Source organism: Trifolium pratense, linkage group LG6 (genome assembly GCF_020283565.1).
Source record: "Trifolium pratense cultivar HEN17-A07 linkage group LG6, ARS_RC_1.1, whole genome shotgun sequence".
NCBI classification, from domain to species: Eukaryota; Viridiplantae; Streptophyta; class Magnoliopsida; order Fabales; family Fabaceae; genus Trifolium; species Trifolium pratense.
This window is the reverse complement of record NC_060064.1, coordinates 12,933,855-12,959,903: the sequence shown is the minus strand read 5'-3', so window position 1 is coordinate 12,959,903 and position 26,049 is coordinate 12,933,855. Positions and strand designations below refer to the sequence as shown.

At 32.8% G+C, this 26,049-nt stretch overlaps 3 protein-coding genes and 1 long non-coding RNA gene across 4 annotated transcripts; 3 read left to right on the top strand and 1 right to left on the bottom strand.

Annotated features, from left to right (window-relative positions):
* Positions 1-473: 473 nt before the first annotated feature.
* On the top strand, positions 474-5,383 carry LOC123889224 (GDSL esterase/lipase At3g26430-like). The gene is made up of 6 exons (XM_045938461.1): positions 474-590; positions 1,359-1,839; positions 3,592-3,807; positions 3,951-4,120; positions 4,204-4,474; positions 4,978-5,383. Exons 2-6 carry the CDS (start codon positions 1,584-1,586, stop codon positions 5,238-5,240), a joined length of 1,176 nt encoding a protein of 391 aa, XP_045794417.1. The 5' UTR covers positions 474-590; positions 1,359-1,583; the 3' UTR covers positions 5,241-5,383.
* A 3,569-nt stretch (positions 5,384-8,952) lies between these two features.
* LOC123890486 (eukaryotic translation initiation factor 3 subunit A-like) lies at positions 8,953-14,499 on the top strand. The gene is made up of 13 exons (XM_045940101.1): positions 8,953-9,011; positions 9,427-9,496; positions 9,592-10,073; positions 10,324-10,533; positions 10,626-10,961; positions 11,060-11,089; positions 11,946-12,164; positions 12,256-12,417; positions 12,642-12,863; positions 12,961-13,272; positions 13,446-13,526; positions 13,619-13,787; positions 13,871-14,499. The coding sequence occupies exons 2-13, from the start codon at positions 9,454-9,456 to the stop codon at positions 14,137-14,139; spliced, it is 2,535 nt and encodes an 844-aa protein (XP_045796057.1). The 5' UTR covers positions 8,953-9,011; positions 9,427-9,453; the 3' UTR covers positions 14,140-14,499.
* A 5,063-nt stretch (positions 14,500-19,562) lies between these two features.
* Positions 19,563-21,801, bottom strand: LOC123889846. Its single transcript, XR_006802652.1, has 2 exons — positions 20,003-21,801; positions 19,563-19,922 (listed from the first exon to the last, which is right to left on the bottom strand). It is a non-coding gene; the product is annotated as an uncharacterized LOC123889846 (long non-coding RNA).
* A 131-nt stretch (positions 21,802-21,932) lies between these two features.
* LOC123888814 (eukaryotic translation initiation factor 3 subunit A-like) lies at positions 21,933-24,147 on the top strand. Its single transcript, XM_045938003.1, has 5 exons — positions 21,933-22,194; positions 22,320-22,398; positions 22,877-22,957; positions 23,042-23,168; positions 23,308-24,147. Exons 1-5 carry the CDS (start codon positions 21,971-21,973, stop codon positions 23,421-23,423), a joined length of 627 nt encoding a protein of 208 aa, XP_045793959.1. The 5' UTR covers positions 21,933-21,970; the 3' UTR covers positions 23,424-24,147.
* The last annotated feature ends 1,902 nt before the right edge of the window (positions 24,148-26,049 follow it).

The window sequence follows — 26,049 nt, the reverse complement described above, 5'->3', positions numbered from 1 at the left end:
AAGACCTTCGCTGAGAAGAAAGGGTCCCCATTTCATGAATATCATTGGCTATGAAACAAAGTAAAGCTATATAGGGCATGTATTAGCTTCACCACATGGATTCTTTGCTACGAATTGAAAAGAAGAAAAAAGTTGGCCTCTATGTGGTCCTATGTAAACTTCATTATCAAGCAAGTGAAGTGACATCATATTTATTGCATGCCAACATTGAAAGGTTAAGCTGGTCCACTGGGTTTCAGACTTCCAGCTTATCAGAAGTGCATTTGTGATATATATTATGAAGTAATGTAATAGTAATATCAGAAGGGGGGCAAAAATAACTCTGAATTATCCAATAGTAATGTAATACATTAAGCTGGTTTATTACATGCAACTTGATTTACATCATTAGGATTGAATAGGGTCAACGCTTTTATAAACTTATTATACACATCTTGTGTACTAAACATAGATTACAACGACCCTATTAAAAGTTTGATTGAGAAAATTCTGATAGTATGGTGTCTTCTTTTCATCTGTCTTAGCATATTGATCCTGAGTTAATTTACAGGAACGTCCCGATGCAGAGAGACAGATTGCTTCTTTAGGAGGTAAGGTAATCCCTTTGCATTGGATTTTAGTGCTTTAATTTTGATGATGTAAAATAATGCATATCCTGTTGCATTACGGTTGTTTCGTACTTGCATCATACTGTTTATATTTTATGGTTTTCAAATACATTGCAATTGCTGTGACACAGTTGCGGCTGATGGCAATCACTATGGTATGGCTGTGATGTGGTCTACAATTTGAATTGATACTTGTTATGTAGTATTATTATTTTTCATTTATAACATCATGATAGATATAAAATCTTAATAAAAATAATATGAATATTATCAATTTTTAATAAATTATGACTAGGGTGATGTATGATTGGTTATAAGGGTGATGTTAATTATTTCCTTCAAGTTATCATCAATTATAGAATTTCATATATGCAGAGTCTCTAAACCCCTGTGATTTGAGTGTGTATTGACTATGCCTTATGCATCAATGATTCTTCTTGCCCTCGTAAACTCTGGATGTCACATGTCACACTAACAATCACCCTCTATGATTACTAAGTAACCTTAAATGATTTAATATTATGACAATCAACTTCCTTGTCAATTAATTCAATTTGATTTATTTCATTTCATTCTAAATTAGTATGTGTGATGAACACATATCCAATTCATTTTATCTTTTCATGACTATAAAATAGTTTGGTGGTTCTTTTCATGAATACAAGGTACTATTTGAATAAAAAAGATAAAAATAAAAAAATGTGTATAAAAATATAAATGTGATACTGTATTGTTTATGAATTTTGACAGAAAAAGGCAAAAAATCATTGAAGGGCTCCCAATCCAATACAGTTTTCCACCCACTTGTTGATAGACTCCAAGCATGCGATGTTAACAGTCCATACCTTTTTAGCTGCTCTGTAACATCATTCTATATATAGACTTAGCATGTGACTCCACAGTCACTATCTTAATTTCATAGCTCTTCCCTTTAATTGCATTCTGCTGCTGCTACAATAATAATACTAGTAGTACATGAATATGAAGCCTTTGGTCAACAGTACCCTTTGGCTAGTGGTGCTGTATTGTGCAATTATTACTACAAATTATTCAGTAGTAGCACATTCAAGGAAGTGTGATTTTCCAGCAATATTCAACTTTGGTGACTCAAATTCAGACACTGGAGGTCTTTCTGCTGCCTTTGGACAACCTGGTTATCCTTATGGAGAGTCCTTCTTCCATCACCCTGTTGGTCGTTACTGTGATGGCCGTCTAATTGTTGATTTCATTGGTACTAACTAATTCCCTTCATTTTAATTAACTTCTCCTACTTTCAGTTATTACAATTATCTGCATTATCAATTACTAGTACTTTCTTTTCATTCTTTCTTTGTCTTTGGGTGAATCTAATCTATAATCTACGTAGTAGTTTGTAGAACTTAGGATAAGATAAGATATTTGTTTTGAAGCTCAATCTAGATACTCAAGTAAGAATAAGAAGATCCCCTCAGTAGTGGTAATTTACTTTTTAATTTTGTTTTATTCTCTATAATATATTTTTTTTTTTCGTAAATCCAAAATTCTAAATATACTAATTTTTTGTTTAGTGGTTGGACTTAATCTTAAAATTTGGGGAAATGTAAAATTTCAGATTCAAACTTGAGAGAATATACTGTTTCTTTTATAGCATGAATATACTTTTTTTAAAAATAAAAATTAAGGAGGGACCAAGGACCCACAAATATACTTTTTTATTAATACGTAGTACTAATAAAGGTTATCTAATTCACTTGTTGTTGGATTGAGATCTTTGGAGTGGTTTCTTTTAATGACTTCAGTTCGATTTTCTGTTGTGTTAAGTTCAATTGGTTAGTTTATAAATAGTTTAAAAAAAAAACTCCGGCTTTTAATAGGACCTTCAAAAGTGAGGAGTAGAATCGGTCCTCTCAAATTTGTTGGTCTTGGCCGGATACCTAGTTTCAAGAAAAAAATAATTAATGTTATCTTTTGGGGAAAGAATAAGGGGTTTATTTTAGAAGAAACTCGATTATTTATTTTCTCATGTTTTTTATTTTTTACCAATTTATTTCGATTTGGAGTCAGTTCTGACATTAAATAGTTTCAGCTCCTCTAATTAGAGTTTAATCTGGTTTTGTTTTAGAAGAAAATCGTATTTTTGCTCTCATGGTTTTATTTGGCTTTTGAAATATCCACCGACAGTATCCTTGGATGATGATATGCTTTATGCTTGTCACCATACTATAGAAAAATATTATAGTTTAATCGTTAAAATAATTTTGTTTTTGGCATAAGGATCTATTCCTTAAAATATTCTTCTTCCAATTTCACGGGCCAGTCGAATCTAATAATCTCAGTTTGACTGATTTGCTTAGCATACACTAATTGCAAACATAATCTAAGTATGCAATCCAACCACTTGTTTAAGTTAACAGAGGTTGATCAAAATTATTAAAAACAATTGAATGGTTGAAATTTTCAAAAGACTCTCATCTGAAAAAGTCATAGGAGAGAACTCCAATCTAAAAATTACGTATTTATGCATAATAGTTGTTGTTTAGAAAATCGGTCAAATTAAGCAAAAATGTCATCACACCATTTATCAAATTTTACATGTAGATAAAATGTCTAAAATTTTTAAATAAATAAATGGTGATTAAAATCACAAATTTAAAAATAGATTAATTCAAATCCCAAATTTGGGGATAAAAATAAGGGGATAAAAATGCAATTGAACAAAAAATGATCCATAACACAGTACTGTACAAATTTGTTAATGCAATTTCTATTATTTATGGTCACCAGTAGGGCTGAGAATAAATGAAGTTGACCAATGTACCTGTACGATCTAACTTGAGGTCGTATTTAATTTTTATTTTTTTAAAAAGGAAAAACTAAGTTTTTTTAGAACTCTATTTATTTAGTTAAAATTGTCAATTTAGGTAATTGTTGTTTTGGACATAAACAAATATTTTTTAAAAAATATATTAATTTTAATGTTTATTTTTCAAATTTTGACTAATAGCCGAGAAGCTGGGTCTTCCATATTTGAATGCATACCTTGATGCTGTTGGCTCAAATTTTAGCCATGGAGCAAACTTTGCAACTGCTGGATCCACCATTAGACCTCAGAATACAACCCTTCATCAAACTGGTGGTTTCAGCCCTTTCTCTTTGGATGTTCAATTCAATCAGTTCAATGATTTCCAGCGTAGGACTCAATTTTTTCGCAATAATAAAGGTAATGACAAAACAATGCATATAAGTCTTCATATTTCCGTCTCTAATTTTTGTCGCTAATTAAACTTTTTCGAGTATGAAGAATTAACTATATGATGCGAGCAATTCACCTTAACAAGTCATCAAACTTTTTTCTTCTCTAAGGTGGAATATATAAAACATTGTTACCAAAAGCAGAAGATTTTTCGCGAGCATTATACACATTTGATATTGGTCAAAATGACTTGGCATCCGGTTACTTCCACAACATGTCCGTCGATCAAGTTAGAGCATATGTTCCTGATGTCTTGGCTCAATTCAAGAGCACAATCAAGGTCATAATCAATTTAGATTTTTGATGAAATTGCAATGAAGAGTATCAAATTAATGGTTGTGTAAATGTTTGCATTGTATGTAGAATGTATATTCTCGCGGGGGAAGATCATTTTGGGTTCACAATACTGGTCCTGTTGGTTGTTTGCCATACATCATTGAACTTCACAAAGTAACACCAGATAAAGTAGACAAAGCAGGATGTTCAACCCCTTATAATGAAGTGGCTAAGTTCTTCAATCATGAACTCAAACAAGCTGTTGTTCAGCTCAGGAAAAAGCTTCCCTTGGCTGCCATAACCTATGTTGATGTTTACTCCGCCAAGTACTCTCTCATTAGTCAAGCACACAAACATGGTAAATCTTAAGTATTTTCTCGGAATTTTCTGCGTGTCTTAATCAGATCACACAACTGCTATTTATAATTGTGTTACAATAAATACATTGAATGCTTAATTAGAATAAACCATCAATTTGATCTCTAAACTGTCACTTTCTCATCGATCAATTTGGTTTCTGAACTATAAAAATATAATAAGTACTTCCTAAGCTTTTTTTCTTTGGTATTAACCCTCTGGTTCCCAGCGGAAGGGGCCCAGTAATCCAGTGTCCGGCCGCGAGGTAAGTAAAGTCTGGCCAAGACTTGTTCCCACCATGAATCAAACTCGGGTTCTCCCGAACGATCCGTCCTAGGGGAAGTTCATTAACCACTTGAGCCCAATGTCTTAGTTACTTTCTAAACTATTTTTAATTTATCAAGATAGTCCTTGAACTATTTCTTCTCCTAAATTCTACGCTGTTGGGTATGTTTGGTCCATGAAAATGTGTTTTTATGGTTTTCTGTTGTTGGATTAAAACAGGTTTTGAGGAACCTTTGAGAGCTTGTTGTGGACATGGTGGAAAGTACAACTACAATCTACACATTGGATGTGGAGCAAAGGTTAAGATTCATGGAAAAGAGATTTTGATTGCAAAACCATGCAAGGATCCATCTGTTGTGGTTAATTGGGATGGTGTTCATTTAACTCAGGCTGCTAATAAATGGGTGTTTGAGCAAATTGTAGATGGTTCTTTTTCTGATCCTCCTATTCCTTTGAACATGGCATGTCATAAGCACCCTTAATTGAAGGGTTGCCTAAAAAATGTTTCACCTCTATTAATTGAGAGAAACTTGTTTCTTAGTTTGATAGGATTTTGTTGGAGAAATAAAATTGACAAGAGGATTTTGAGTTCTAAATAATAATGTTCACTGAGTTTTGAGCTTAAGATCTATTTGTTTTTTATTAAATGCAATTGTTGTTTTGACGGGGTTGTTATTGGTTGTCTGTGTAAAACAACAGACGGTGCATGTCCTTTAATCTCCGATTCTCTATAGGATGATTAAACAAAAAATCATCCTAGGATGATGAAACACAAAATCAAATAGGATGATGAAACATAGGATCAAATAGGATGATGAAACACAAAATCAAATAGAGTTGTTACAAAGATAAAAAAATAGAGATTGAAAGAAGCTGTAATTGAATGAACATAATCATTATTATGATTGATATCAGCTATGTATTTATATATGTGAAGTATACATTCAACATGTACTTAAATCTGATAACTGCTGAAAGAAAACTTATTATGTACTTTTAATATGTTTACTAATCTTCGTAACATCAAAATGGTACATGTGATATCATAGGTTATTTCTTGAGAAAACTTATTTTCTTAAAAATTCTGATACCAAATAAACATATTATGAACTTTAGTACTAATTAGTAATTATATAAGCACCAAATAAACATATTAAAAGTCAACGAATTATCAAATAAACATAATTTTTTTTGTGATGAAGCTATTTACATTAACTTTTCTAATTTTTTTTTTTGGAACAATTGTTTTTCTTCAAAAATCCATAGTAGCTGCTATATTGTATATTGCTAACTATCATTTTAATGTGTACCTGCAACAATAAGGACTATTTTATTCTCAATAAGGACTATTTTTCGTCAAAAATCCTATTATATAATACATTCTTCATATATTACATACTATTTTTATTATCATAATACATGCTTCATGTATTATCATATACTATTATATTTTTTATTATCAATATTATTATTATTTTTTATTTATGTATTATTATTATTATTGTACTACAGTTGACCATTTTTACTTTTAGTATGTTTTCACAAAATCATGAGATAATAATTATAGAAGTTCATTTATACCTTTGATGTAAAATAATGAAAACCTGATTTATATTTCCATTTTAAAATTTTCAATTTCAAATTCAAATTAGATTTTATGTTTGTTACCTCCAAATTCGTGAACAGTACTTGGGCCCAACTTCCAACATGAACCAAATTAGGGTTTACTAATGGAGTCTATAAATAGGATGCTATGACAAATACATTTTTCACACAAATCCCTCGTTCCTTCACACAAAACCCTCTTACTCTTTCCAAAATGTCCCAACAAAACACACATCTCATTTCTGAAATCACTTCTGATAATGCTCAAAATGATGTTTGTCAACTCCTTGCGAGAGTCATTCGACTCTAGGTAGTCAAAGACTACAGTTCAACTAAAAAATCTCCAAGTACAATGGAGATTGTTTTAGTTGATTCTAATATATACATTTCATTAAAAAAATGTTATCTTTATGCAATTTTTTTTTACTATTTTATTTCTACTTTTTTTACGTTGGATTTATTTATTTTTTGTAGGGTCAAGAGAATCCATTGTTTCAATAAATAAACCCTTAATTTATAAGTTTGTTAAAGAAATTTCTGAAAGATCTGTTTACATACATAGCAATTTTAGTATGAAAAACGCTTTTGGTAAATTTCAAACTACAATGAATCTGCTAATCATAAACATAGAGTTCAATACAACAATTGTTGTATTGAACTCTATGTTTATGATTAGCGGATTTGTTGTAGTATGAAATTTACTAAAATTAGTAAGTGTGTAAACAAATCGTTTGAAATTTTTTTTAACAAACTTATAAATTAAGGGTTTCTTTATTGAACAATGTATTATTTGGCCCTACAAAAAATAAATAAATCCAACGTAACAAAAGTAGAAACAAAATAAAAAAAAAAACTTGCATAAAGATAACATTTTTTTTATGAAATCTATAACATTAATTGAAATCAAGTAAAACAATCTCCATTTGGAGATTTTTTAGTTGAACTCTAGTCTCTGACTACCCACAAGGAGTTGACAAACATCATTTTGAATATTTTCAGATGTGATTTCAAAAATGAGATATGTGTTTTGTTGAGCCATTTTGAAAAGAGTAGGAGGGTTTTGTGTGAAAGAAAGAGTATGAGGGATTTGTGTGAAAAATGTATTTGTCATATCATCATATTTATAGATTCCATTAGTAAACCCTAATTTAGTTCATGAACTTGGAGGTAATAATCACAAAATCTAATTTGAATTTGAACTTGAAAAATTTAAAATGGAAATATGAATCGGGTTTTCATTGTTTTACATCAAAGGTATAAATGAACTTCTATAATTAGCTTTTATCTCGTGATTGTGTGAAAACATCTAAAAGTAAAAATAGTCAACCGTAGTATACAATAATAATAATAATAATAAAACATAAATAAATAATAATAATATTGATAATAAAAAATATAATATTATATATGATATTTTTAAATACTAAATATTATTAAAAAAATATAAATCTAAAATCTTAATAGTATTATCTTATTTTAAATATTAATCTAAATTAGTATTTAAATCTAAAATATTCAAAAGACTTATGCAAAAAAAAAAAAATATATTCAAAAGATATTTAGACATATTATTCTTCACGACTAAAAATAGTTAATTAAAAAAAAAAGTTAAAACATACGGCCCACACTAGTGTATATGAGGAATTTTTTTTTCTACCCCAACAATTGTCAATCTACCCCAACATTAATTTTGAATGGACGAATTTACCCTCATATATAAACTAAAACCATGAAGAAAAAAATTTGATTACCGGAACACTTTGGAAAATGTGTTCTGATATGTAAAATTTTTCTATTTTTTTTGTTACCTAAACACTTTGAAAAAAAGTGTGTAGATATGTAAAATTTTTCAAAATTTATTTTGTTACCTACACACTTTGGAAAAAAGTGTTCAAGTATATAAAATTTTTCTAATTTTTTTTTACCTGAACACTTTGAAAAAAAGTGTGTTGGTATGTAAAATTTTTCCAAATTTATTTTGTTACCTACACACTTTGGAAAAAAATGTTCAGGTATATAAAATTTTTCTAATTTTTTTTTGTTACCTGAACACTTTGAAAAAAAGTGTGTAGGTAACAAAATAAATTTGGAAAGATTTTACGTACCTACACTTTTTTTTTCAAAGTGTTCAGGTAACAAAATAATTTGGAAAAATTTTACATACCTACACACTTTTTTTCAAAGTGTTTAGGTAAGAAAAAAAAATTAGAAAAATTTTACATACCTGAACACTTTTTTCTAAAGTGTGTAGGTAACAAAATAAATTTCGAAAAATTTTACATACCTACACACTTTTTTTTTTCAAAATGTTCAAGTAAAAAAAAAAAATTAGAAAAATTTTATATACCTGAACACTTTTTTCCAAAGTGTTCCGGTAACCCAAAAAAAAAATTTACATATCAGAACACCTTTTTCCAAAGTGTTTTGGTAACCAAATTTTTCTTCTTCAGGGTTTTAGTTTATATATGAGGGTAAATTCGTCCATTCAAAATTAATGTTAGGGTAGATTGACAATTGTTGGGGTAGAAAAAAATAATTTCTGTATAAGAATATATAAGCCCATACTAAAGAGCGAACAAAACCCTAATTCTTAGTAGCGTGCGAACCAAGAAACAAAGAGACCAGAACGAGAAGAAGAACTTGATTAGGTTAGGAAAACCTCTTCGTTTTGCCTGAAAATTTGCTATCTTGTTATTTGGTTGATGATTTTCATGTTTTGGTTGATGATTTTGCTACCTTGTGAAATTTCTATCTTGTTATTTGGTTGATAATTTTGCTATCTTCTTGTTATTTGGTTGTTGATGATTTTGATGTTTTGGTCTATGAAACACGGACACTGATACGTCGACACCGATACTAATTTGAGAAAATTATATAATTCAGTGTAATCATACTTGTAATCATAATTATCGGAGTCTGACACCTAGACACGTCTAATCTGAGAAGTGTTTGTGATTCATAGATTTCAGTTGGTGATTTTGCTACCCTTATGAAATTGCTATCTTGTTATTTGGTTGATTATTTTGATGTTTTGTGTAATTACTATCTTGTTTTCTTTTACAGGGGGAGTTTGAATCTCTTGAATTCACAATGTCGTTCTTGAAGCCTGAGAATGCTCTCAAAAGGGCAGAAGGTTTGTTCACGAGATGATTATTTACTCACTTTTTATGTTCTTTTTATATTGGCCGTTGTTTGATGCAATCGAATCACTTAAAATTTGATATGCAGATTTAATCAAGGTTGGGCAAAAGCAGGAAGCTCTTAATACTTTGCAGGGACTTATTACTTCGAAAAGACACCGATCATGGCAGAACACACATGAACTGATTATGTTTAAGTATGTAGAGCTATGCGTAGAGATGCGAAAAGGACAGTTTGCGAAGGATGGATTGATCCAGTATCGTTCCATATGTCAGAATGTGAATGTTAGTTCACTGGAGGAAGTGATTAAGCATTTTATCAACCTATCAACAAAGAAAGTTACACAAGCTTGTAGCGAGGGGCAGACATTAGAACAAGGCATCGATGTAGATGACTTAGAGGCATATAAAAGGCCAGAGGATTTGATGATGAGTTATGTTAGTGGAGAGAAAGGAAAGGATATATCTGATTGGGAGCTCGTTATCCCACAGTTTAAATTCCTATGGGAAAGTTACAAGATAGTGCTTGATATATTGCGGAACAACTCAAAATTTGAAGCCGTATACGCTGTATGTAATCTTTTCTGTATTCCAAGTTATCTCTTGTGTGTATGTAAATTGCCGCGTTTTAGAGGTTAGACATTTAACCGTGATAGGTAGTATTCTATTCCTGATAAATGGAAATTAATTGCTTGAGCTCATCAACTTATTGTTCTTTTCCATTACCTGTCATTGTATGTTTTATTTGTAAAAAACGATATTTTAAGACGCGTATTTGTTTTATGTCAAACTTTTTAATAGACTCTATTGCCATATGCAGATGACTGCTCGTCGAGCTTTCCAGTTTTGTAAGCAGTACAAAAGAAAAACTGAATTTAGAAGACTCTGTGGAATCATAAGACACCATTTGACTAATCTGATCAAATATCAGGACCAACCAGACCGACCTGATCTTTCTTCTCCTGAAAGCTTACAATTGTATCTTAGACTTGACCAACTTGAAATTGCCGCTGAACTTGAACTCTGGAAGGTTGGTAATTCTCATTTTTCTTTACATCTTCAAGGTGTTTGTTTTATACTTAGTTGACGTTGTCGGCAGACCTGATGTTTTGTTGCATGCAGGAAGCCTTTAGATCTGCTGAAGATATACATGGCCTAATGTGCATGGTCAGTAAAACACTGAAACCATCCATGATGAGTTCTTACTACGCTAAGTTGACCGAAATATTTTGGAGATCTTCAAGTCATTTATATCATGCATATGCATGGTTCAATCTCTTTTTGTTACAAAAGAGCTTCCACAAAAGTCCGAGTCAGAAGGATATGGAGTTAATAGCTTCAGCTGTTGTTCTATCTGCACTTTCAGTGCCTCCTTATGAAAGCAATTTAGAACTAGAGCAAGAAAAGGAGATAAATTTGAGGAGGGCTAACCTCGTATGTTTTAATAGCGAAATAACGGTATTTTACTTTCCCTCATTCGCACTCCCGGTAGTATATAGATATTTGTTTTTCCAAATCTTACTATCTGCTTTTGTTCATGTTTTGTCTCTATCCAGCTCTCAAGGTCTTCACTTCTTGCTGAACTGGTAAGATATTTTCCCATTATTTGAAGCACAAAGCGCTATATATATTCTTTTTATGCTGTCATTGTAATTTACTAATTTTATATTATTATGAAATGTATTCTTATGGAGTTGGTCATATTGATTTGAATTTCTTTCCTCGTCAACTTATCGCCAAATCACAAACTTATAGCAGATTTTGATATTTGCATTTCACATGTTGGTTGTGAATATTTTTTGTGTGGTAATTATTTTAACCTCGATTTACCTTCATTAGTATGATTGTCGATATTTCATGTATTAAATGGAAAATTATTATAATGATTAAAATATTTCATTGAGCTTTCACCTTTGTGGAAGCCACGCGCAAGACCACCGTGTATGCCAGTGATTTCCTAAGCACAAGTTGCAAGGCAGTCATGGTATCCATTGGCTCACCTAGAATTCCAGCAGCAGAACGGCCACCGGCTCAGCTGCAATAGCAGCTTCCTCGCCTGACATTTTCCTTGTAGATTTAAAAAAAAAAAAAAAAAAACTTTGTTTCTGTTTCTGGCTGCTGACGATGTACTCGTCATTATGTTGATTTAATCAGTCAAAAACTAGTATAGTGCAATTATTTTAAGTACATGTGCAGCCTAATACAAATTACAGGCATTGTTAGACTCTTTAAACAATGAGAATCTTGATATTCAAACACTTTCCAAATCCTGAACATTGTATTTTTATCTCAGTAAGTATATTGTAGATGTATGTTGTGCATTGATGATCTAATCAGAGTCATGTTACGTTTTACATAGTAGACTGATGCGGATGTTTGATATCTGTCTGATGCCGATGCTTTAGATTCGGTCTGAAGATTCTATGTTTGGATTGATTGCAGGAATCAGAAGGTGTAATGTCCTATGCTGCACAAGAAGTGAAGGACATGTACTATCTTTTGGAACAGACATTTCTTCCCTCGGATCTTGAACTTAAAGTAACACCCTTGCTAAATAAAATTTCAAAAGTAGGGGGTATCGCTTCATCAATTTTAAACGTGCAATTATCAACATATGTCCCAGAACTTAAAAAGTTAGCTACCCTGAGGTTGCTACAACAGGTACATTGTCTTTTTTGTTTTTATTTGTGTGTTGTTTATTTAACTCTTCTGCTTGATGTGTACTAAAATTTGTTGTCCGTCCCTCTTCTAGGTGTCTAATGTGTACCAAACGATGAAGATTGAGAACTTAGCTGGGATGATACCTTTCTTTGATTTTTCTGTAGTGGAAAAGATCTCTGTAGATGCTGTTAAACATAAATTTCTCTCAATGAAAATTGATCACATGAAAAAAGTTGTAATTTTTGGCAAGAAGGTACATTTTCCTTTATTTCAGTTCTATTTCCTTTGTTAAATTTTGCTGTACCGGAAAATAATGAGTTATTCTGTTTGTACCATTACCAAATACATAGAATATGTTGTTTACATAAACTCTTGTCGAGGTTTAGGTGGGGAAATTTTATAGTTGTTTATACTAGCCCTCGTAGTACTCCGTCTCATCTTACCAAATGTTATGGCCTTTTCTTGGTTTCATCACAGAGTCTTGAGGCTGATGACTTAAGCGGTCACTTGGCCAATTTTGCTGAACAATTGAATGTGGCAAGGCAAATGATATGTCCTCCTGTTAGGAAACAATCAAAACTTGAACTATTGCTCCCATCTTTGTTAGAGGCTGTGGACAAAGAGCACAAGGTTCACCTTGCTCGAAAATTAATTATTGAGAAGAGGAAAGAAGAACAAGAACAGCAACAACTTGAAATGGTATAATCCTTTTAATTATTATTCATATGGCAATTTGGATTTAATGAATTTTGACATGATATTGAAAATGATTAAACTTTCTTTTTGATGTTTGAAGGAACAAGAGAAGGAAAGGATTGCTGAAGAGGCTGCAGAACAAATGCGGCTTGCAACTGAGCAAAACAATCAAAGGATCCGTCAAGAAATAGCGGAAAGAGAACATGAAAAAGCTGAAGAGCGTAGAACTGCGGAGTTGAGTTTGACTAAACAACTCCGGAAGAGACAAGAAATGAAGAATAAATGGCAGAAATTAGCTACAACCCTGGATTATCTGGAAAGAGCAAAGAGAGAAGAGGCTGCTCCGTTTATCGAAGCTGCATATCAACAACATCTAGTGGAAGAGAAGATTCTTCACGAGCATAATCAACTAGTATGTCTACTTGTGTACTTCTGATGTTGGGCTTTGCATTTCTTTTTTCTATTAGAAATAATTGAATTTTTGCATATTTTTCATCTCATTTTTCATCTGGAAATTCAGTTGTAACTTTCTATTTAACCAGTTTTTGTCTTGTACTAACTGTGTTAAACCATGGTTTGATGCAGCAAGAGATTGAACTGAGCAAACTGCGCCATGCTGAAGACCTCAATGAGAGGAAGCGGTTCAGTCGTATGGCAGAAAATAAAGTTAGTATCATAAACTCTCATTCAATATGTCTTGGCCATCGTCAGTAATGACGACCTTTTAACAATTCATGTTATTTGTCATCATAAAACAGGAGATATACAAAGAGATAGTTGTCAATCGTCAGCAAGTAGAATTTAACCGATTGAAGAGTGAAAGGGAACAAGAGAGGGAAAAGATGAGAAAATTGAAGTATTATCTTCAGTTGGAAGAAGAGAGACAACAAAAATTGCATGCGGAGGAAGAAGCTCGGAAGCTAGAAGGTAAACATTATTAATTTGTTTGCCTGAAACATATAAATGCCATTCTTTGTATTTACCTAACTTATGGTGTTTCCGAGTTCCAGAGGCTGAGAGAAAAAAGAAGGAAGAGGCTGAACGCAAAGCAAAGCTGGATGAGATTTATGAAAAGCGGAGGCAAAGAGAAAGAGAAATTGAAGAAAAGGCTGAGAAGCAAAAGAGGGAAGCATTGTTGGGCAGACCTATTGAACCAGCTTCGAGGCCTTATGAGCCTCCTGCCCGTCGTCCATTGGAGTCTGGTACTGCTGCTTCTTCAACTTCCAAAGCCCCGGCTCCAGGGAAATATGTTCCCAGGTTCCGGAGAGGAGGAGCTTAAACCACAAAAGAACAAAATACATTATTCAAAAGAATAAAAAAAGAGAGAACAAATTGCATGGAGGAACTCATATAAACACTAACTTTTTATCTGATTTGAAACTTTTTCTGCAAGGAAATGCTCACCGGTTATAAATCGTAATGTTCTGCTTATTCCGGGATATTGATGTGTTGACGTTGTTAGAATCTTGAAAGGAACCGATTAGTTAACAACACTAGATTTTGGAAATATATTTAGCTTTCAGGACCAATAATTTAGAATTTCTCTATCATCATGTTATTCCACATTGTCAAGTGAATTTTCTCTGAGACTCTTCTGATTAATATTTATGCCATGATTCTTGAAATAAAACCTTTGAATGTGTATTTAGCAATATCATAGTTAGCTAATGAAGAAAAGTTATTAGAAACAGGACTAACGATCTTTATCGTCTTTTGTCGTAATGTTCTTGAATCCAAAATGCATACCTTGAGAGATTCCAAGATGGCATATGTAGTATACATTTGTAAAATTTTAAAAATATCTAAGAGTGTTTCAATAATTTCCCATTTTTTTAGGGGTGGCCGTGGCCCGCTCCAGCCACCCCTAATTCCGCCATTGACCCATTCTTTTTTGACAACTTACGCGCTATTGTGAGAAAATCAATTCTCAATCTCTAACCTTAAGTGTTTCCTTGAAGAGGTTTTAAATCTTCACCAAAATTATCTCTAAAGTTCTAACCAAGAGAATGGGGGAGGTGCTGACAAGCATTGTTGGCCAGAACCAAGCTGCTTTTGTGCCAGGTCAGATTATTCATAATCATATTCTATTGACTTATGAGCTGATTAAAGGGTACAATAGAAAAGGGGGAACCCCTAGATGCATGATGCATGATGCAACTTGATATTCAAAAAGCGTATGACACTATTGATTGGAAAGCTATGGAAAGTGTTCTGCATGAAATTGGCTTCCCGAAACAGTTTACAAACTGGATCATGTTAGCTGTGACTTCTGTCTCTTACAGGTTCAACATCAATGGGAACTACACCACCTTTATGAAAGCTAAGCGTGGCCTTCGTCAAGGGGACCCTATCTCTCCGCTGTTATTTGTCATCATGATGGAGTATTTAAACCGGTGTTTTCAAAGAATGCAAAATAATCACAACTTCAATTTTCATGCCAAGTGTGAGAAACTGGGTCTCACCAATTTATGTTTTGCTGATGATATCTTATTATTTTCTAGAGGTCATACAGGATCTGTTGCTATTATGATGGAAGCCTTTGATAAGTTCTCTCAGTCGACTGGCCTCAAAGTCAACCCTGCCAAATGCTTCATCTTCTTTGGTGGTGTAGACCAAGAGACTAAGAATGATATTAAAAGAATCACTCAATTTGAAGAAGGTAAGCTTCCTTTCAGATACCTTGGAATTCCCATGACTAGTAAGAAATTAGCTATACACAACTACATGGACCTGATTGATAGAATTGTTGGAAGAATCACTCATTGGAGTTCTAAACTCCTAAGCTACGCAGGGAGAATTCAGCTTCTCAAAAGTGTAATTTTTGCTATGACGAATTATTGGATGCAGTGTTTGCCTTTCCCTAAAGCAGTGATTCGTAAGATTAACTCCATATGTCGGACTTTCTTCTGGACGGGTAGTATAGAGAAAAGCCGTAAAGCCCCCGTTGCTTGGAAATCTGTGTGCCAACCTAAGCGTAATGGTGGTCTGAATCTCATTGACCTTGAGGGTTGGAATCATATTTCTTTGCTGAAACTGTTATGGAATCTTTGTGGCAAATCAGATAGCCTTTGGGTAAAATGGATCCATGCATATTATACTAAAAACCAGCAGATCATGGAGGCTTCTATACCAGATAATGCCTCCTGGATAATGAAGGCTGTTATGAAGCAACGCGAGTATACCCTTCAAAATCCGGTGTGGACAGAGATGTTGAATGCCCAGAAATTTAATATGAGAAAGATGTACCTGGCTAATTATGAAAGAGCTCAAAGTGTTCCGTGGAGAACTTTGTTCTATGGAAACGTGGCCCGTCCTAGAGCTCTTGTCAACCTCTGGATTGCTTGTAATGGGAGGTTGGCAACTCGTGACAGCTTACACAAGTTTGGGATTACTGACACAACTTGTTGTTGCTTCTGCAGTGCTGATGAAACTCAGCAGCACCTTATGTTTGATTGTAATGAAACAAGAGATATTTGGAGGAAAGTCCTTGAATGGATTCAGATTGCTCATTATCCACTGGGCTGGTGTCAAGAAGTGGAGTGGAGTATGAAGCAGACTAAAGGTAAAGGAGGTCGTGCAAAGATCCTAAAATTGGCCTTCACTGAATGTGTCTATGAGATTTGGAGGTATCGAAATGATATTAGTTTTGGTAATGCTGTACAGAACAATCATACTGATGAGAAAATTATTGATACTATTGTCTATAGGGGCTGGACCAATAGAAAATTAAGGACATGCCTAGCTAAACTCATGACGTAAATAGTCCTTTTCTTTGGTTGTTTTTTTTGTCGTTTTTGATCCTGTGGGCTGGATCCGTGCGATCGCCTTGTACCTTTGGTTTTTGAATTAATCAAAGTTTTCTTTTTGATTCAAAAAAAAAAAATATGATTGAAACACTTCAATTACTCATTACTTCCATGAATCTAATTGTTGTGTAAATTTATTGATGACGAGAATTATGCATACAAAATCTTAAAAATACTTTGAAATGTTAAAAATGCGTGTTTTAAATTTATTAAAATATTATGTTATTTTTTTTTTGACAAATGTGTGAAAATTTAAAAATCTATGAAGAGACTTTTAAAAAAATAAATTTTAAACTCTCATAAAATTAATACAATCTCACAAAATATTTTAAAATCTTTAAGATTGTAATATTTTGGCAGCTAACAACTGAATTAATCTAATAACACAACTACTTTTTTTTTACCACTCATATCCGGCCCACTAAACCGTTGTTTAATGTGATTCGGAGTCAATTATTTGAGTAATCAGTAAATTTAGTCCCTAAATTATCACTCTGTCACCAACTCAGTCTCTAAACTATTAAAACCAACTAAAAGGTCCCTAAACTATTTTTCATCCATCAATTAGGTCCCTAAACTATTTTCCATCAACTATTTTCCATCCATCAATTAGGTCCCTAAACTATTTTTCATCCATCAATTTAGTCCTCCATTATCTTTTCTGTTAACTGTTCTTTAAAACCCTAAAATCAAAAAGCTACATTTACGCTTATCTCTCTCTTCTCGATCAACTCTCTCAACTCCAGTTTTTAAACCAGTAGTTGCTGTCAAAAATATCGTAGTTAGTCCGGAACTTGTAGATCCAATGAAAGCATACAACAACACAAGGGAGACAACATCGATGAGATTCATGCCAACTCCAGGATTAAGCCGAGGATCACGCAATAAAGGACCTTCTACTTAGTGCTTTTGTTTGATTGTTGCTTATAATATTTGGTTTTTTGTAATGATGCATGCTAGTTTTCTAGTAATGAAATTATGGTTTATGATTAATATTGTTTTTTGGGATGAATTTCGGCGTAGGTGATTAACTATGGATTGTGATTTAGTTAGTTCTTTTGATGGATAATGGATTTGTTAACTTATGTAATGAAGATTATGGTTTATGGTTTAAATTATGGTTAAGTTTGTTTTTTGGTTTATGTTGATTTAGCAGTAATGTTTCATTTGGTTTAAATTTGATTTAGCAGTAATGAATTTGTGTTGTTACTAGGTAGTGAACGAGACAAAGGATTTGATTTAATAGCATGGTTTAGGGACTATTTGTTTTAGCAGTAATTTGATTTAGCAGTATGATTTAGCAGTAATGATTTAGCAGTGTTGTTACTATTTTGTTATTTTTTAAGATAGTTTAGGGATTAAATTGAAGTATTTTCTATAGTTTAGGGACTACTAACGGTCACTTAACGGAAAAGTTAACCGAGGGACTAAATTGAAGGATGTGAATATAGTTTAGGGACCTTTTAGTTGTTTTTAGGTGACAACTACGATCGAGGAATTTGAATTTTTTCAATCATACCGTTCGATATTACCTAATTGAACTAAACATATATAAGACATTTGAATTTCATAAATCAGACAATTTGGTCTCACATAGTGGAAATCACGGTGACTTAAGAGGACTAGTTCATATACGAGGGATTCGGCTGATATAACTGGCTACGATCGAGGAATTTGAATTTTTTCAATCATACCGTTCGATATTACCTAATTGAACTAAACATATATAAGACATTTGAATTTCATAAATCAGACAATTTGGTCTCACATAGTGGAAATCACGGTGACTTAAGAGGACTAGTTCCTATACGAGGGATTCGGCTGATATAACTGGCTACGATCGAGGAATTTGAATTTTTTCAATCATATCGTTCGATATTACCTAATTGAACTATGAAAATTAGTGGGCCGGCCCATCGGGCCATGTAGACTTTTGCTTATCGGGCCGGGTTAATCAGGTCGGGCCATGAAGTTAACGGACCGGCTGGGCCGACCCTTTTATTTGATCGGGCCCCTTCAGGCTGTGCCAGACCGGGCCGACCCCTTTGACAGCTCTATTCCTATATGAGGGATTCGGCTGATATAACTGGCTACGATCGAGGAATTTGATTTTGTTCAATCATACCGTTCGATATTACCTAATTGAACTAAACATCCACTTTATTAATTTGGTGTTACCACTATAACTTGACACTTATAAAAAAATGGATAGTATCACTTAAGATAACTATTACAAGCGGTTAAGTAGTTTGGGAGGAGATCATATGACATCTGATTGTGGTGGTTGTAGTGGTTTTGTTGGTTTAAATACATATGTGTTACGCGAGTTCGAGTCGTGTCTGCAACACTTTTGTTTTATTTTCTTCATTTTGGTAGATAAGAACCATTTCAACAAGTGGTTACTATCCTCAAGGAAAAATTGGTTTTTTGTTTTATTTTATTAATTTTAAGAGATAAGAACCACTTCAACAAGTGGTTACTATCCTCAAGGAGAAATTGGTTTCGTTATTGACAAAATTGGTTTCGTTATATGAATTTTTTGACAATCTGTTATCATACAATTTGATTTCTTTGGCTGACCTATTAAATAACATCAAAACACCAAGTCTTTTTTCATTAGTTATCATACGATTTGATTATTTTCAAAGACTCATAGTATAACTTTTTTTATAAGGAGAAGAAAGAGCCGCATAAGTGAAAAAACATTATTTCTCTATAAAAAAAAAACAAACCAGTATTTGGTGTTAAAGAAGATTGAATAGACCATCAACAATATATACCTGATATTCAGATAAATCTTGTATGATAATTTGGGTATATGTAAGTTAGGTTTATTTGAATTTCTTTTTCAAACCTTGGCAGGATATTGCTTTTAAACTAACCGGTACAACAAGAATTAGGATTTTCAAACCTTGGCACGACATTGCATTTAAACTAACAGCCACAAAAGAAATTAGGAATCTTAGTCACAATTGACTTAGTAATAAACATCCTCCAATAGTAACAACTACTATAACAAATCAAAAGTTTTCTATTAAAGTAATTCATGATGGTGGTAATCAAAGTTTTCTTTCAAGCTCACTAAATTCAAACTTTAAAATTCAAAATTTCACCCCTTGACAAGCATTCCTTTCCAAGCATACCATATTAGGATCCAATGGAAACTCGAAATTGTATCAAATTCTGAAGTAGGCTAAACATCTCTCTTGGAAGCCATTTTTGCCAAACGCTCAACCTCTTCCAACACACCTAGAAACTGATATGAAAAAAGAATTTATAAGAACTCTTATTTTTCCTTAAGTGCACAATTAAAATATGAGTGTTGTGTTTACCCACCGGTGTATACTGAGGAAAATTCTGTCTTCCATGATACATAGCAACATTCGAATGTGATGAGAAGTTGACTGCCGGTGGAAATTGGGGAAATATTGGAATACTTTGACTTGCGGGTGGAAATTGTGGAAATATTGGAACACCGTTGGCACTGGTAAAATAATTTGGAACATACGTCGAACCATGGTTCCATGTTACATTTTGGGCTTCCATTTTAACAGGGGATTTGTTATATACAAGATTGTGCTTTTAACCATGGTTCCAAGACTAAAGTTTTATTTTTTCACATTCGTTAATTCTTTTAGTGCTTGATTGATTGAAGAGAATTAAGCATCTAAGGTAGCCATGGTTGACACTGAAATTGGTCCAACACTTAGATTGCACACCACACCACCAACAACTATGAACATTACACTTGCACACAAAGATTTCAACACAAGGGAAAAACTAAAGTAAAGTTATACTAATTGTAATTCTAATCAAAAGATCACAAGACTAAACTTTTCTACTTTAGAAAGTCATCAACAACAAGATGAAAGCAATAATTGGTTTGATCATGAAATAATCAATATGATTCACATTTTCATAACGTGATAGCTGGCAACAAACAATTCGAGTTACAAAAGAATGTGACATTCACATTGCATTGCAAGTTCCACAATCCTTAAGCGGTTAAGCCAATACACTTAAAGTAAAATTAAAAAAAATAAAATACAAAGACCTTAAATCCAACTAATGCTATCTATGATCTTCTCTTCTCCATTGTAAAGAATAATCAGTTAGATCTAACATATCAAATCATTGAATTCTCACAAGCATCAAAATTCTAAACTACACTTATTCAATCACTATGTTCATGAAACAATTGAGTTAGTAGGGTGTAACAAAATTAAAAATCTAAACTTTTAACTAGTTAGCATCATCACTGTCTAATTAAAATCATCATAATCATAAAAACAGAACAAAATGCAACCAGAAGCAGAATCAGAATCTTTCCCGACAACTTGTTATTGCTTAGGTCAACATATCATAGTGAGGTTAAATTATTCCAACAATCAGGCAACTCACCCTTTAATTCATTGTTTGATAAATCCAAAATTCCCAAAATGTTATTAGGTTTACTTTTGCTGCAGATAAAGGGACCTAAATCTGAAAATTTATTATTGGAAAGATGCAACAACACAGCAGGATACACACACGCGCAGGATTTGTATTAAAACAACAATATACACACAGGATTAACTCAATATACACGCAAGATTAACAACAACACAGCAGCAAAAACACAATATATACACACACACACACACACACGCAGGATTTGTATTAAAATTAAAAGAACCCTAACAACAACAAGTAGCAATGTCAACCTCAACTATGAATCAAAAAATTAAAAGAAGAAGAATAAACTTACTTGAAGAGATGAACTCGTGCAATATTTATTGGTAGCGGTGGTCGTCGCCGTCGACGGTGAGGAAGGAAAAAAAGGGATGAACAAAAGAGGAAAATTAAGGAAGGAGATGGAAGGATATGTCAAAATTGTGTGGTTACGTTGAAACTTCTGATGTGGTGGTCGGGTTGGTCTTCGCCGTGCTCGTCGGAGGGTGTGTCGAAGAAGGTGGAAGGTTAGAAGAAGGCAACAACAACTGAGTGAAAAACATCGTAAAATCCTATATTAAACAATTAATACATTTGGGGTTAATTTGCAAATATTTAAAATAGTAGTAATTAAATGACATTTTCAAAACTAATGCCACATCAGATGGGTTGAGTAGCCCATTCTCATGAAATGGGTAGATAAGAATTTGCCTTGTTTTTAATAGTTTAGGGACTAAATTGATGAGAGAGTGATAGTTTAGAGACTAAATTGATTCATTACTCCAATTATTTCATCAAGTTTTGTTTGATTAATTTTATAAACCCTACCGTATTGCAAAGGCGATTAGTTAAGGCTGATAATTAATCCCGAAAATGTCCTCTCTCCCAGAAGAACTATGGACCAAAATTCTCGAACTCGGAATCCAAAATAGCGGTTTAACCTACGAGGACCTTTGCTGGATCTCCATCTCATGCCGTCTCCTTCATCGTCTCTCCTCCGAAGACTCTCTCTGGAACCATCTTCTCTCCACCGACTTCCCTCTTTTTCCTGCTTGCTCTTTTCCTTATTGGTCTTCCAAATCCCTTTATCTTTTAAGGTAATTGTTAAATTATGGGTTTATGCTTTTTTCAACTTTTATGTCTTTATTCTTTGATTTTCTCATCTGGGTCTATCAAAAGTTTTGTTTTTTTATTTTATTTATTTTGTGTTTATGTTTCTTAGAATCAAGGAGAGGATTTTGATCGAAGCTGCATATCAACAACGTCTAGTGGAAGAGCAGATTCTTCACTACCAAGAGCAAGTATGTTTATTTGTGTATTTCTTTTTCTATTAGAAATAATCTAATTTTTGCATATTTTTCATATTCAGTTGTAAGTTTGTAACTTTTTATTTAACCGGTTTTTGTCTTGTACTTATTGGATTGTATAAGTCAAACTGTCTTCATGTTCGCTTAGCGAGTATATGGTGGATAAGCGAGACATGGTCGTGTTTTCTGGCTAAGCGAGCTTATCAGTTTTTGAGTCTGTTATAGGAGTTAGTTTCTGTTATAGTTAATTTGTTAGAGAGGTTAGGAAGTTGTTAGTTTACTTGTGATACAAGTTTCCTCTCATTGTGTTATAATATAACTTTCACCTATAAAAGGTGCGATTGTGATTAATACAATTGATGCTTTTCCCATATTGATTTTCATAATTCAGTTTTCATATTCTTCATTAGTGTTCATTGATTAAGGCTTAACTCCAACAGTACTAACTGTGTTAGACCATGGTTTGATGCAGCAAGAGATTGAACTGAGCAAACAGCACCATCCTGAAGACCTCATTGAGAAGAAGCGGCTCAGTCGTATGGTGGAAAATAAAGTTAGTATCATAAACTCTCATTCTATATGTCTTGGCCATCATACTTTTAACAATTCATGTTATATATTTGTCATCATATAACAGGAGATATACATAGAGAAAGTTGTCAATCGTCGGCTAGTTGAATTTAACCGGCAAGTAGAAGAATTTAACCGATTGAAGAGAGCAAGGGAAAAAATGAGAAAATTGAAGTATTATCTTCAGTTGCAAGGTAAGCATTATCAATTTGTTTGCATGAAACATAAAAACGCTTAAACTTGTATTTAAGTCTCACCAAATCAATCATGATTTTGTTATTCAATTCCATCCTTTGATTTTACCTAACTTATGGTGGTATTTCTGAGCTCCAGAGGCTAATAGAAAAAAGCAGGAAGAGACTGAACGCTTAGCAAAGTTGGCTGAAATTCATTATAAGCAGAGGAAAAGAGAAATAGAAATTGCAGGTCTTTATCATAAGAAATGGTAATGATACTAGATTTCGAAAAGACAAATGCTAACTAGTGCACCGCACCTGGTGCACTAGTTAAGAGTACAAATTTAGAAAATTCCAGACTTAAGACTTGATTGGCGGCATCTGTCTTATTCCTTGGTGAAGTTTATTGTTCGTGATATCTGTTTAGTCGTGTACATGGATCATACCATTAATAGAAACTCTATCTATTGAGAGTTTCCGTCGAGTGGAACATATAAAATCAATGTTGATGAATTTTGTGATTGGTTAATAACTCGGCCTGTGGAGGCCTTATTGATCACAACTCGAGTGGCAAATTCATCAAAGGATTTACCGCAGTTTGTGGTATAACAATGTTATATGCGTTGAAAGGTGGCTCTTCTAACTATTAAATTGAAACATAGAGTGAATCTCTCTCATGTCATATTTGAATCGATTCTTTGATATGGTAGCTTTCGCTATCGTAGATTGATTCTCTTACCTTAAATTTGTCGTTGAAGAGATTTCAAATTTTCTTCATCTATCATATTGAAACACCTCAATTTGTCATTGCTTCAATAAATCTAATTGTTGTGCAGATTTATTGACTCATCACAAGCATCATGCTCATGCACCATCTTTTGTTTTTCTTTTAACACGGCCAGCGCCTTACTAGACAAGACATTTTTCTGAAGAATAATTGTAATAGTTCCTCTCTTATTTGAGTGCATTAACACATCGCCCTTTCTATAAAAACAAATATTATCTTTTTATTTTATTTTTTAAAAGAAAAAGTAAAAATAATATGGTGAATAATTGGGGTGTATTGGATAGAGACTTTAAATTTTTTTATTTTTACAATTAGGAATTTTAAAACAAAAGATTTGTAACATTAATTTTTAAGATTTCAAAGGACTCAATGAATTTTTTTTTAATTGAAAAAAATGATAAATAAATTCTAATTTTTGAATAAATAAAAAGCCATACAAATTTTAAATTTTTAACAACAGTTATTATTACCTAACTTTATGTTTTCTAAATAGTACATATATTGAGAAAGGAAAAGAAAATATCAAAAGGGATACATGGAACTATGTAAAGAAAGTTTTTTTAAAAAGAAAGTGCTTATATCATATCATTAATGTATTCGGTATAATTTAGAATATCAATCAGAATCTAGACACCAACTAAAAATTGGGTTGTCGTGAGTAACCTCATTTGTTTGTGTTCTTAGTTCAACATTAAAATTTACATAAAAAGAGAAGGAAAAAAAAAACTTTACAATTTCGAATAACATCAAACTATGTAAAGTCTTTCATGTGAGAACAAAAATTTGGAGTCTAGTTCAAAATTAACCTGACTTAAGTTGAGTTTATGCATCTACCGTAAAGCAAAGAGCAACCCAAGAGCTTCTCCAACATGAACCGTCCGTCAAACTTTTTCATGTTGTTGATTCCATATACTCCATATGATTGCAGCAAACTCCCCAGCTTTGTCCTTGTGTCCAACTGATGCAGCAAGGCAAAAATGACAGTAGTAGCATTCGACTACTCTTATGATGCGTGTAGAGCCGATTGTGCAAAACTAGGTAAGGTTCATATGTTCTTACCATACCTGCAATTAAAAAAGTATCCTCATCTTGTTTCTCACATACCGATACCCGATACGGGTACCAGTACGGGGTACAATATTTTTAGGGTCTGTTTGGTTCGGGGGTTTTGGAGGGGAGGGGAGAAAATATTTTAAAAAAATTGTGTTTGGTTCAATTTTTAAAAAGGAAGAGGAGGGGAGCAAAATCCCTCCAAAGACCAATTTTTGAGGGGAAGCAATATTTGATGTTTATATTTTTATTACAATTCCCAAATTATCCCCAATTTTATTTTAAAATTCCAAAACTATCCTTTTTAAAGTTGTTAAAAATTAGGTCATCGTGTTCTTCTTCAGCCGTTCATTTTGCTACTTCTTTTGAGAAGCTTTGTTCATTATATTTTTCTCTCGTCATCACCCAAATTGTAAAACAGTGCTCAATCTCAAACAAATCAACACATTGAAGCACTAATAATAACAACTCCAACAATTATTCCCTCCTTGCTCTTAGATTTGCAAACGACACATCTGCACCTCTTTGGAGAAAATTGTTAAAGTTGTTACATTATATGGACCAATTTTTTTTCTTAACTATACATTTGGTCCCTTACGTTTATTTTAGGTTTCAATTTGGTCTCTTACGTTTAAAAAGTATCAATTTGGTCCCTTACGTTTATTTTAGGTTTCAAGTTGGTCCTTTCCGTCAATTTTGTCACATGTGGCAGTCAATTTGCATACTGGACTGACACGTGGCATTTGGACACGCTGACACGTGTACTGTTCAAACGGTGTTAGTGACAAAACTAACGGAAAGGACTAACTTGAAACTTAAAATAAACGTAAGGGACCAAATTGAAACCTAAAATAAACGTAAGGGACCAAATGTGTAGTTAAGCCATTTTTTTCTTCTTTATTTTAACTGTATATATAGTGTATTATGGGTGCATGATCGTTATATATATCTGGTTCATCAAGATCAAAAAATTGCTATCAAAGAATTTGATGTGACAAAAATTATAAGGATAAAATTGTAAATGGATTGTAAATCTCCTCCCCTCCTCTCGTGAACCAAACA